At 33.2% G+C, this 13,089-nt stretch overlaps 1 protein-coding gene across 1 annotated transcript in view; it reads right to left on the minus strand.

Moving 5' to 3' along the window:
* The window catches only part of LOC111058550 (RIMS-binding protein 2), a 196,712-nt gene that overhangs the window by 92,063 nt on the left and 91,560 nt on the right, over positions 1 to 13,089 (minus strand). The window contains exons 15-16 of the mRNA XM_039442150.1: positions 6,275 to 6,486; positions 2,890 to 3,133 (exon numbers count right to left, since the gene is read on the minus strand). Coding sequence (XP_039298084.1) covers positions 2,890 to 3,133; positions 6,275 to 6,486 — 456 coding nt within the window. The remainder of the gene's footprint in view (positions 1 to 2,889; positions 3,134 to 6,274; positions 6,487 to 13,089) is intronic.

Raw genomic sequence — 13,089 nt, forward strand, 5'->3', positions numbered from 1 at the left:
TAGGATATCAATTTCTAGACTACATGGTTTCAGTACAAAGTAACCGAAATTGGAGAAGGTGTGATATGACCTTATGTTTATAAACAAAATGTTTGAAAATAAAGCGAGTATGGGGACTTAGCTACATACAACAACGTTGGGATTGGATGATAAGCCTTACATGAAAGTTTAAGCTTACTTCAGCTTAAGTTGATTCTTGTCTTTTTTCTCGTTTTTGAAAGCTTTTTTATCATCAGAAATAAAATTATCATACAATACGATTACTACAATCCATTGAATGTTGACTTCGATGCGTTTCAATTATTGATCATCCAGCTTTCCATCAATGAATTAAAAATGTCATAATAGCAGAAAAATGATATTAGAATAGTTCAACAAATTTCATATTGAAAGAAATCATAAAATTCAATTTTCAATAAAATTCTATGGTTGGTAGCTGGAATGAAGTTTTTGAATGTAGAAATATTGGAATATTGATGATTAGATTATTTTAGATAATGTATTACAAGTTTTGCTTATATTTTTAGCGTGTCTTTCAACGTTCACGATGCCAGGATACTCTTATGCTAGTCTTCATGCTAGTCAAGATGCCAGTATTTTATTGAGAAATTCTAGAACTAGATTCTTATGGAATTTTTCAGATTCTCAATCATTCGAAATGAGTGGTTTCATTGATTGATTAGAGTGAACATTCTTGGCAGATAACTAGAAATGAAGTATTTGATATGAAGTGCAGTGTATTCAATATTATGATGATCTTCCTCATTATATTGATTCATGTAGAAGGTCCTCCTCTGCAGAAGTGGATTAGATTTCCAAGGCCTTTGTAGTTTCGGGAAATAAATTTTCTTGTGCATTAAACAAGTATATTAAAGAAACCTAGCAGTGTGTGATCAATTGAGGAATAAATAAATGAAGAATATCATTTTTAAATAGAGGAATGAAAAAGTTGTATGAGAAAGTAGTTTAATCTAAAAACCATTGGCCAGTTGCAAGAACGTCAATCATTCATCATCTCTTTGTTATACTGTTTTTGCTACGAGGATGAGCCTCAAGATAGTGTATGTATTTTAATCATGTGACGAATTTTTGGTGAGAAATAAATTACAATTCACTGATTCTTCAGTTTTCGTATTTTTTCAACCATGTTCAGGATTATCATTGGTAGATTCAACTATAAAAATATATTTTTGTGATTTAAAACTTGGGAGGAGAGATTGGACATGTGAAAATTCGATATTTTCTATTATTCATCATAAAAGAGATTATATTTTCTTTATTATTATTTTGTGGAGAAGAGTCAATATTTCCCTTTATCTGGTGTGATTTAAAAGTTGGGTGATTGGTCTGATTGGGAGTCTATAAGTCACTGTAATCTACCGGCAAAATTATGTTATACGTTGAACAGCTCTAAATATTCGACCAATCACAAGCTTCTACAACTTAGTAGGAAACGCCCCTTGAATCTCATAACTCTAACATCAATTGATAAAAACAATATAAAAATCTTGTTGTACCCTCCATTTTAAGAAACTTTAAAATAGTTCAACAACTAGTTTCGACCCTAACTTAAGTCCTTTAGCTCCAAACTAATTATTGACTGCTGCGATCTACTCAGCAAATACGGTACTATGTCAAACAACTCCCTCCTCCAACTCAAACTCTTCGACCAATCAACTAACAACTAACAACTTAGCAGTAAACGCCTCTTCACTCCCATTGGTCGATTACAAATAAGGAGTCACACAAACTCCATTTTGTTGGACGGAACAATTTCAACAAAGTAGCCGTTTTGTTTTCAAGAGTGTACTACAACGATCGTGATATAATAATTATATCAGGCTATTTATTATTATGGTGAGGAAATAATGATAAGAAGTTAATGGACCTTCTTGAAGAGTGAGATGTGGCTTTGGGCTGTCAATCTAGCCACCACACAAAAGCGAGAACCGAAAGTACGACGCTTATCAAAAGTGAACGATTAAATATCAACTGACTTATCACTAGTATGACACAAGTAACTGACATCCCAACTATGATTTACTCTTGTATTGGACTATTCTATTCTCATCCAATATCCATCAATATTTTTCATGTCCATTTCAAGGATTATACTTAGTTACTATTAGACTACTTTGCCGAAATTAAGCTGGTTCCTTCCCTGAGTTTGAGCTTGCTCATTTGGGGAAATAGTTCCTAATGCTTTATTCTGTATAACTATTTCATTATTACAGGTTTCTAGCGTATTAATTTCTTGTGGAATTTCGAGAGAAAAAATGAAATAAATAAAAATGGATAGAGATATAGACTCGTCTGTTGTGCCAACTAATTCTCACAACTTCTGCTGATACATTATTGATAATGTATTCATTATACAAAATTTATTTATAATTATTCATGATACATAATGTATTCATAGTCGTAGAGATAACAGCATGATGTACGTTCACACAACTGGCCGAATAGTAAATAAATTGTTAAAAATGTTAGTTTATCGAGATGTGGTAGTTTGAAGGTTGAGCAGGACAAAAAACTTTATCAAAAAAGATAAAAATACATCAAAAAGCCCACTGAACATTAATCCACAATTCCTGAACGTCAAGTAACATTGAATAAGCACAAAAACAACTGGCCTAACAGTAAATAAATTGTTAAAAATGTTAGTTAATCGAGATGTGATAGTTTGGAGGTTGAGCAGGACAAAAAACTTTATCAAAAAAGATGAAAATACATCGAAAAGCCCACTGAACATTGATCCACAATTTCTGAACGTCAAGTAACATTGAATAAGCAAGACGACAATCGAATCCTCATGAGCCGGCATCCAATATCTGATATATCATTCCGCACAGAGAAAAGAGCGACTAAGTGATATTATTTTTGACGTACCTGTGATTGTATGTCGGTAGACTCCTGGTTTGACAGTCCGTAGTTCGACGTTATTGACGCAGACAGTATGCTGATAATTACTATTACTTGGAAGCCACGATATGACCGCTGAGGTAGCAGTGACTCGAGATGCCTTCACTTGCGATGGGCCTAGCTGCACATCTTTGCCTATGACCATTGTGCAGGCTGCATCTCGAGACGTCCTTCGATTTGCAGTCACGGATCTCACACTGATCCGATGAGGCTGTAAAGCAACACGTCACAAAATTCAAACATTATCTGTTTTCAATTTCATCCATCTATATTCATAGTATCTATTGGGAAAACTAAAACATGCGAATTTCTCAACTATACTGTGCTGTATGGTGCTACAGAAGAATGCTGAGGATCAGTTGGAGAGAGAAGGTAGCGAATGAAGAGGTGTTTCAAAGAGTTGGAGAGAGAGGTTGTCTACTGGAAGAAATAAAAAAGAGAAGAGCAAAACTAGTTGGTCATATTCTTCGACATGAGGGACTAAAAAAAAGAATACTGGAGGGAAAGACTGAGGGAAGGAATGCGCGAGGAAGGCCAAGACTTAAGTACATAGAACAACTGGAAAAGGATGTGAGATGTGCAAACTACAGTGACCTTAGAAGGATGGTGGATGACAGAAAGGCATGGAGAGTTGCTGCCAACCAGCCCAACAAATGCTAACCAAAGAAGAAAAGCTGCTGAATAGAGTCTTGGATTTTAACTTAATAATACATTACTCACTATATTTTTATTTTTATCGCCTGTGATAATATAAAATTATTCCAATCAGTCATTATTAATTTTAACAATTGGCAAAGGCTTTTACGAGACTTAAAATTGATCTAGTCAGTAATGTGAAAAATTCACTCTTCAGTTACATTCTTCAATCAATTACTGTTGAAATCTGACTGCATTTAATCAAGCATGTACATGTTAAAAATGTTGATAACCAGGGGTTAATATACAGAGTGTCTCAAAAGTTAAGTGCAAAACTTCGGGAATAGGTTCTATGGGTCAAAATGAAGAGAAAGGGTAGAATAATTTTTTCCCCTAAAACGCTTCGTTTACGAGATATTCGTCATTTTGTATTTTTTACAAAATAATTTTTATCTTCAAAGTTTATTAACCGAACGCTATAAAAAACGGTAGGCATGTTCAAATAAGAGAGATGAACTGTAGAAAAAATATTCAACTTTGTCCAATTCGAAAATTCAAAATGGCGGCCATTTCAAACTCTCAATCCAAAATTGCAGGAGAACGGTGATAGATAGAGAAATTTACCAAGAAAACAATTTTTTTAGGAAATTTTATTCACAATCAGTCAACACCAATGAAATGATAATAGGAAAGCATAACAGAGGTACAATGAAATGTGTGTTACGAGGCAGCAAAACATGAGTACATCACAGAAAAAAAATTATTAAAAACCAAATTGAATTCTAATACAAAACAACTTTTCGTGAGTAACAACAAATTTACAACAATTACAACAAATTTTCCACATATCCTCCATCCATTTCTATGACACTATCCATCCTCTTTCTTATCGACTCCACACATTTTATTGTATGTCTGTTATGCTTTGTCTGATTCTAATTTTTTTGGTGTTAACTGATTGTGAATAAAATTTCCCAGAAAAATTTGTTATTGGTAAATTTCTTTATCTATCACCGTTCTCCTGAAATTTTGGATTGGAAGTTAAAAATGCCCGCCATTTTTAATTTTCGAATTGAACAAAGTTGAATATTTTTTCTACAGTTCATCTCTCTTATTTAAACATACCTACCGATTTTTATAGCGATCGGTTGAAAAACTTTGAAGATAAAAATTATTTTGTAAAAAATACAAAATGGCGAATATCACGTAAACGAAGCGTTTTAGGGAAAAAAAGTAGTCCACCTTTTCTCTTCATTTTGACCCATAGAACCTATTCCCAAAGTTTTGCACTTCACTTTTGAGACACTCTGTATATTTTAAATAGAGTTGATCATTATTAAGAATCAGCAATAATTAATATGACATCAGGGCCCTGTTGTATTATTTAATACAAGCTGTTAGTAAGTTTAATACTCTCTTAACAACCAGCTTACAACTGGTATTATTAGTTTTGTATTTCAACATGATATGCAGGAATAACTTGAATCACAACTATCTAAAGGTGCGTACAGACTTGTGCGCCACGAACACGCGCATTTCACTTCCTATCAGATGATGCTATGCTTATTATATCCGTATTTGTACAGAAACAGATACAGATATAATAAGCCTGGCGTTAGTTGATGAGAAGCGAAATGAGCGTGTTCGTGGCGCATAAGTCTGTACGCACCTTTATGATATAGAAGGCGGTGGCAACAGAGAATTGACAACCCTGTAGTCCTTCAATTTCCACTGACTGTAAAACGTGATCTCACAATAAATTATCGTTAGTATGGTGTAACTAAACTTACTCTAAAATAAATGCGATTTCTCCATATTTATATATTTATTCAACAATGATAAAACACATAATCATAAAACAGGCTTATAGCCCTTTACCATTCCATTCCCGAATTTTGATTGACAATTATTTGTTTAGAAGAGGTTATGATTCTTTATTACTTTTAAACACATATTAAGGTGAAATAGAAGAAATGATGTCAGTTCCACATAATTTATTCCAACCAAACTATAGTTTCAATGCACTTGAACAAAAAATGATCACAGATGGTTATGCCTTAAGTGCATTAAAACATTACTCTGGTTCAAATAAATTATGTGGAACTGACAAAATTTCTTCTATTTCACCTTAATATGTGTTAGAACGTGATGAAGAATCATACCCTCCTTTTAACTAATTTTCAATCAAAATTCGGGAATAGAATGGTAAGGGCTATAAGCCTGTTTTTCCGTTTCCAATCATTTTATGATTATGTGTTTTATCTTCAAGGATTTCACCTAAATATGTGTTTAAAAGTAATGAAGAATCATAACCTCTTTTGAACTAATTTTCAATAAAAATTCGGGAATGGGATGGTAAAGGCTATAGGCCTGTTTTTCCGTTTCCAATCATTTTATGATTATGTGTTTTATCATTGTTGAATAAATATATAAATATGGAGGAATCGCACAACATCTCTGTTGATAGAGTGTGGTGATGCAACCGTTATTCATTCAATCTGCTGATTCCTCCTTTTGAATGAAATGAAAAAGATTTATTCATCCAAAAACTAGTACAATAACAGGAAAATCTGTTTCTTATCATCAACATATAGAAACATGTTCTTTTCAGCCATTCATTATCAGTTCTAGTTGATTCAAGCCTAAATTTCTGAAAAGATCTCCAATTATTCTATTACAATTTATGAATTAGTAATTGAGTAAATTGTAAACTTACTCTGGTAGAATCGACGCCTTCTACGAGAGCTCTGGTGCGTTCGGTTGTTTTGACGGTGACCTTGAGGACTCCATCGACGTAGACATGGTAGCAGTCGATTGGTGACGAGCAGCTCAGGTCGGGGGGATTCCAGCCAATCAGAATGCTCTTGTTCAGCTGTCTCTCCAAGGTCAGTTGTTTTGGAGCCGGGACTAGCAGCGAGAAGAACACGTCTGACCACCAGAAATTTAAACTAAACTACAAGAGCTAACGCTAATCTACTAGCTAAAACATACCACTTTTCATGTTCACGTGCAAAGCCAAACGTAATCTCTGCTTACTAAGATTGTTCGATAAACGATAATACATACGATGGAATTAGAAGTGCTCTTGATTTCAGCCATAAATAGTTTTCATAGTGATAATGACATCAAGATGTAACACTGGTTTATTTTGTGCTGATTGTTGGTGTTACAATACATTAAACGATAATGTAATTATTATCAGGCAATAGATGAGCTTTCTTTAAACCATTGTTGAGCGATTATATTCTCAGGCATAATACTCGTTTTTGAAAGCTTTCATTGAAGTTCAAAGAAGGGTTCGAAGCTTTAAGCTTACTTCAAAGAAAGGTTTCAATGATTTGGAGTTTTCAACCATTGTTTGATAAACTATTGTTGAAGGATGATACTCTCAGGCGAAAGTTAAGCTTTCTTTAAACCATTTTTGAATAAACGATTGTTGAACGATTATATTCTCAAGTAGAGCTTTATTTGATGTTAAGTAAGGGTTCAAAGGTTTAAGCTTACTTCAAAGAAAGGTTTCACTGATTCAGAGTTTTCAACCATTGTTATATGAGCTATTGTTGGAGGATGATATTCTCAGGCAAAAGTTGAGCTTTCTTTAAATCATTGCTGAACGATTAGGCCTACATTCTGAGGCATAATACTCGTTTTTGAAAACTTTGATTGAAGTTCAAAGAAGGGTTCGAAGCTTTAAGCTTACTTCAAAGAAAGGTTTCAATGATTTGGAGTTTCCAACCATTGTTGGATTTGGATAAACTATTGTTCAAGGAAAATATTCTCAGGCAAGAGTTAAGCTTCCTTTCTAAAATCATTTAAACCATTTTTGAATAAGCAATTGTTGAACGATTATATTCTCAAGCAGAAGTTGTGCTTCATTTGATGTTCAAAAAAGGGTCAAAGGTTTAAGCTTACTTCAAAGAAAGTTTTCAATGATTTAGAGTTTTCAACCATTGTTTGATGAACTATTGTTGGAGGATGATATTCTCAGACAAGAGTTGAGCTTTCTTAAATCATTTTTGAATAAACCATTGTTGAACGATTATATTCTCAAGCAAGAGTTGAACTTCATTTGAAGTTCAAAAAAAGGTCAAAGGTTTAAGCTCACTTTAAAGAAAAAGTTTCAATGATTTAGAGTTTTCAACCATTGTTTGATAAACTATTGTTGAAGGAAAATATTCTCAGACAAGAGTTAAGCTTTCTTTAAACCATTTTTGAATAAACCATTGCTGAAGGATAATATTTTCAGGCAAGAGTTGATCTTCATTTGAAGTTCAAAGAAAGGTTTTAAGGTTTAAGCTCACTTTGAAGAAAGGTTTCAATAATTTTAAGTTTTCAACCATTGTTGAATAAACTATTGTTGAACGATGATATTCTCAGGCAAGAATTGATCTTTCTTTACAGTTTGAAACATTGTCAAAAAGCCATTCATTGTTGAACGATAATATTCTCAGGCAAGAGTTAAGAGTTACTTCCTTTAAACCATTGTTGAATAGTTTTCTTTAGCATCACCAATCACTTTTGTTATTAGACATTGGAAATGTTTGAAGGATATTTTTGAATTTAAAAAGAACTTAGTCCTATACTTTCAAAAACATAAATGTAACTAATTCTAAATAGTGAGTAGTGTTACAATAAAATACAGGGTTCCTAATAGTTTTTCAATTGTGTGTTGCAACTAATTCTTTATGGAATTTCATATGCGAGTACATAAATACTAATATTCAAATTTCTCGTGATTCTTTGAAAGTTCTTGATGTTGATGAAATTCTAAATTCAAGAAAAGCTTTTCAAATGAAAATTAATTACATAAATACATAATAGCATGAAATGGCAGCTGTGTTGTTATCAAGTTTCATTACCATTTACTTCCTTCAAATCAAGCTGCATACAGACTTATGTGCCACGAACACACGTCTTACGTTCTCCATCGGCTTATTATACAGAGTGAGTCATATGTATGGGAACCCTTCAATAAGTTGGATACTGTTGTAGATATAATACTGTAACTTTCAGGATAAGTTATTGGTCAAATACTCCACCTTTTGACGTACAACTGAATTTCAACCCCTCATAATGGGGTGATTTAGGGGTTGTAACTCGAATATTTTAAATGTAAACACCCATTGTGTGGTAGATCATTTTAAAGCCTTTTTTAAACAAGAGAAATAACATAAATTAAAATGTTCTATATACTTTCATTCAAAATGGCGGCTGATTGGAGTTTTATTTTTTAAGGAAATGAGGGGTTGTAACTCAAATATATGTTAACACCCATTGTGTGGTACATCATTTTCAAGGCCTTTCTAAAACAAGAAAGATGACATCAATAAAAATGTTCTATGATGCTTTTATCCAAAATGGCGGCTGATTGAAGTTTTAGTTTTTAAAGGAATAATTGATAAAGTTCAACGAGCCGCCATTTTGGATAAAAGTGTAATAGAACATTTTCATTTATGTAAACTCTCTCATCTTGAAAAGGCCTTTGAAATGATGTATCATACAATGGGTTTTTACATTCAAAATATTTAAGTTACAATCCCTCATTTCCTTAAAAATTAAAATATCAATCAGCCGCCATTTTGGATATAAGTATCAAAGAACATTTTTATTGATCTCATCTTTCTTGTTCTAAAAAGGTCTTTAAAATGATGTACCACATAATGAATGTTGACGTTTAAAATATTTGAGTTTCAACCCCTAATTCACCCCCTCATGGGGGGTTGAAATTCAGTTTTACGTCAAAAGGTGGAGTATTTGACCAATAACTTATCCTGAAAGTTACATTATTATATCTACAACAGTCTCCAACTTATTGCGGGGTTCCCATACATATGACTCACTCTGTATATTATTTGTACAATTGCAGTAAGATACAGATATAATAAGCATAGAATCAGTTGATGAAGAGCAAAAAATATTTGTTTGTGGCGCATAAAGCAGAAATCGCACACAACAGTGAAAATATAATTCCAACGAGTTTTAATTGGACTATTCCTACTCAGCCCGGCCGAGTGAGTATGAAAAATACCATTAGAACATATGGGAACTATATTCTAAATAATTATTATCAATGTCACTGTTGTGTGAGAATCAGCTTTAGTCTATACGCAGCTTACATATAATAATTATTCTCTCAACATTATTAATTATAGTTCAGTCGATTAATACATATGCATTTGAAGAAAACTACGCACAATTTTCAGTGGTGAATATCTCGGGAACTATTCATGTAAAGACTATACTAGAGGGAGCAAACAAATGTAGCAAATTTAGATAGCCTTCTACCACGAATAACCTCGTTTTCATATGAGCTATTAATCTTCTTGAACCCTTTTTTCGAGTTACAGGAGGGAGGAACAAAAATCAATTATATGTTCTCAAACCCCCACCCCCAAGGCCTCAAGGGATTCACCCATCAGGCCCGTTGCATGATGAAATACAAGCTAATAGTTTAATACCATCATATTCTATAAATCAAATCACTACTTATGAAATTAGTTTGTATTTTATCATGCGATCGGCCCCAGGTAAGAGTATCAATTATAAAGAATGTTCTGAAAAAAGGTGCCCATAAGTCACATATACTAAAAATTACTGTAGCTACAGGTCTGAAATCGGTTTTATTCAATTTCTCAGTTCATTTTTCATAAAGTTCGCTAAATTGTACATCTTAATTAACAGCCAACAAATACCCGTAGGGCTTCGTTTCAGCAGCTGCACAGAAATTCAGACGAGATCTTCCACTCTGTTTAACTTGGTAACTAAGCATTTTCGGACCTATGTTAATTAGAACTTTTTTCTTCTTTTGATGTGAGGAATCACGCCCTGGCTCGTAGTCACATTTTTCCAGAACACTGTATATAGTCGGTTCATCGAGAGAAGGGACAACAAAATAGTTTTTTTGACAACAAGTTTTCACTTGCGAAAGTATAAGCGTGATGTCATATCAGCTTATTCTATTGAAGCACTGACTCATTGCAACTATTATACTCCGTACAAAATTACTTTTGACTTGGAGGAATATGCGGCGCAGAGAAATGGAGGGAGATCAGCCAAGTACAGTGACAAATAGAGTCATAGGTAGTAGCGCAGTTGCCAATTTTCCAATTAGACTCAGTCGTTTAAATGCTTCCAGAGATGAAACATCCGTATGTGTATCATGATCAGCTGAACACTCATTGGAAATTAGAGAACGCTGGCCGGTTCAGAACGGAAACATTGTGCCTCTGAATCCCTACCTTTCCCTGCTGCGCATGTCCCTCTAAGTCAAAAGTAGTTTTGTACGGAGTATAATGACTGGTATGAGTCATTACATTTATACATACACAATCACAAGCGTTTTGTTACTGTCTCTCTTTTCGATGAACAGACTCGTATGTTCTTCCAAGCAACTTAAACCAATTCAAATTCTAAACCTATTTCAATTCTAAGCCTATTCTCAAAATAGAAAATTGACCAATAATACATCATTTTTCACACCTTTTTCGAGTATTCATTGACTGAACTATAATTATTGTCTACAAATCATGTCATTTATACACTTGAAATCGATCTAGTTGTCGTGAAAGCATCGTGGAACGAGAGCCTATTTTGTCAATAAAGTGTGAATATTTTTGTTATGATACGATTGGAATCGTCGAATCATCATAATTCCTAATGATAATGATTTTGTAAAATTGAAATGTCAGCTTCTAGTCAACATTTTTACTAAACATGCAAAGCGAACGCTCAATATTTTCAATGATATCTACACTGTAATAATCTCCAATTTCCAATCATATTTACACTGTAATAATCTCCTATTTTCAATTATATACACTTCAATAATATTCTATTTTTAATGATATCTACACTTGATCTTCTATTTTCAATGATATTTACATCTAAGTAATCTTCTATTTTCAATTATATACACTTCAATAATATTCTATTTTTAATGATATCTACACTTGATCTTCTATTTTCAATGATATTTACATCTAAGTAATCTTCTATTTTCAATTATATCTACATTTAAGTAACCTTCTATTTTCACTACACTTAAGTACCCAATCTTCTATTTTCAATTATATGTACACTTCAATAATATTATTTCATCAATGAGAGGGGTATTCACAATGTTTGAGTTAGCTGGCTAAGTCGAGCCATTCGCTAACTTTTGCTATTTGCTAAGTCTGTGTTAACTCAATGCTATAGTGGTACGTTAGAAAAAAAATAGCAGACGCGATAGCAGATAGCACAGGTTTGAGTCCGCTAACTCTAGCTAACTCTAGCTAACTCTGTTAAAACGGCGGCCATATTTGTTTTGGTCATATTTGTTAGCAAGAGTGAAGTTATAAACTTTGAGTTACACAAATTATCCGCTTGGATCGCTACTGCAGTTAGCTAATAGCAGATGGTTTTAGATGGGGCATTCACAATCCAGAGTTATCAAATAGCACTTTAGCTGCCTAAAACAACATTGTGAATACCCCTAATATCTACACCTATCTAATCTTGTAGCTAGAAAATATTTCCTCCTCTATACACCACAGACTATTTCAAGTGTTTCTTTCTGAAATATTCAAAGTAATGTCACTCAAGGTGACATCTAACATAACAGCTAACATTCATGAAATTGAGACCGCATTATTAAAAATCATACTCATGGTCCTAATCGCATAATCTAGCTCGATCAATTAAAATAATCGATCTAAAGAAATCAGCTAATAACACGAGTCATGCTTCAAGTCACAAGTAATCTAAATTGTTCTGTATTTACAAGTTGTTTTTAATTTGGAAATCTGGGCTAATACGCATTTACCGATACTAAAAACACTAAACGTGACATTAATATTGCAATGCAATATATTACTGTTCATTACATTACGATGTAATGTATTACATGGCATTACTGTTCCATGTAGTTAGTTGCTTATGAATGTCAATACATTCCTACCTCACAAATCTCAATGGTGTCGATACATGAACATGTAAAAGAAGCTTAGCAGGTGATAAGAGTTCAAATTTTGAATTTGAAAGTGATTCAATTAACATGTGGAAATAGCTCTTTAGGTAATAAGAGCCCAAATTTGGAATTTGATATTGATTCTAATCACAGATCATAAAACAACATACAATTTGTTTGAAACTCTGTAGTAAGTTCATTTTTTTCAAATATTCAGGAATAGCGATGTTAATAGAATCGAATAGAAGTTTTTCCAGTTTATCTCATTAGAATATGAGTATCTGATGCCCGGTTGCAGAGTCGTCACATGAAGTTAAAAAAAGGCATTAAACTTATATATGAAGCCATAACTCCACTTTTCGTTGCACAGATGTCAAAGTAAACTATAGCTCCCATAGAACTAAAAACGCCCAATTGGACGCATGATTTCGTTTCACTGTCGTCAGAAAGAGCTTATTTATGTCTCCAATAGCTAAAAACGGTCAGTTAAGGTATGGGCCCGAAGTCCAATATGTACTCCCACCAAATGCATTTTAGAGGTTGTGATAGCTTTTTTATTTTCCTTGACCTATTACCATAGGTAA

This window comes from Nilaparvata lugens, chromosome X, assembly GCF_014356525.2.
Source record: "Nilaparvata lugens isolate BPH chromosome X, ASM1435652v1, whole genome shotgun sequence".
Taxonomy (NCBI): domain Eukaryota; kingdom Metazoa; phylum Arthropoda; class Insecta; order Hemiptera; family Delphacidae; genus Nilaparvata; species Nilaparvata lugens.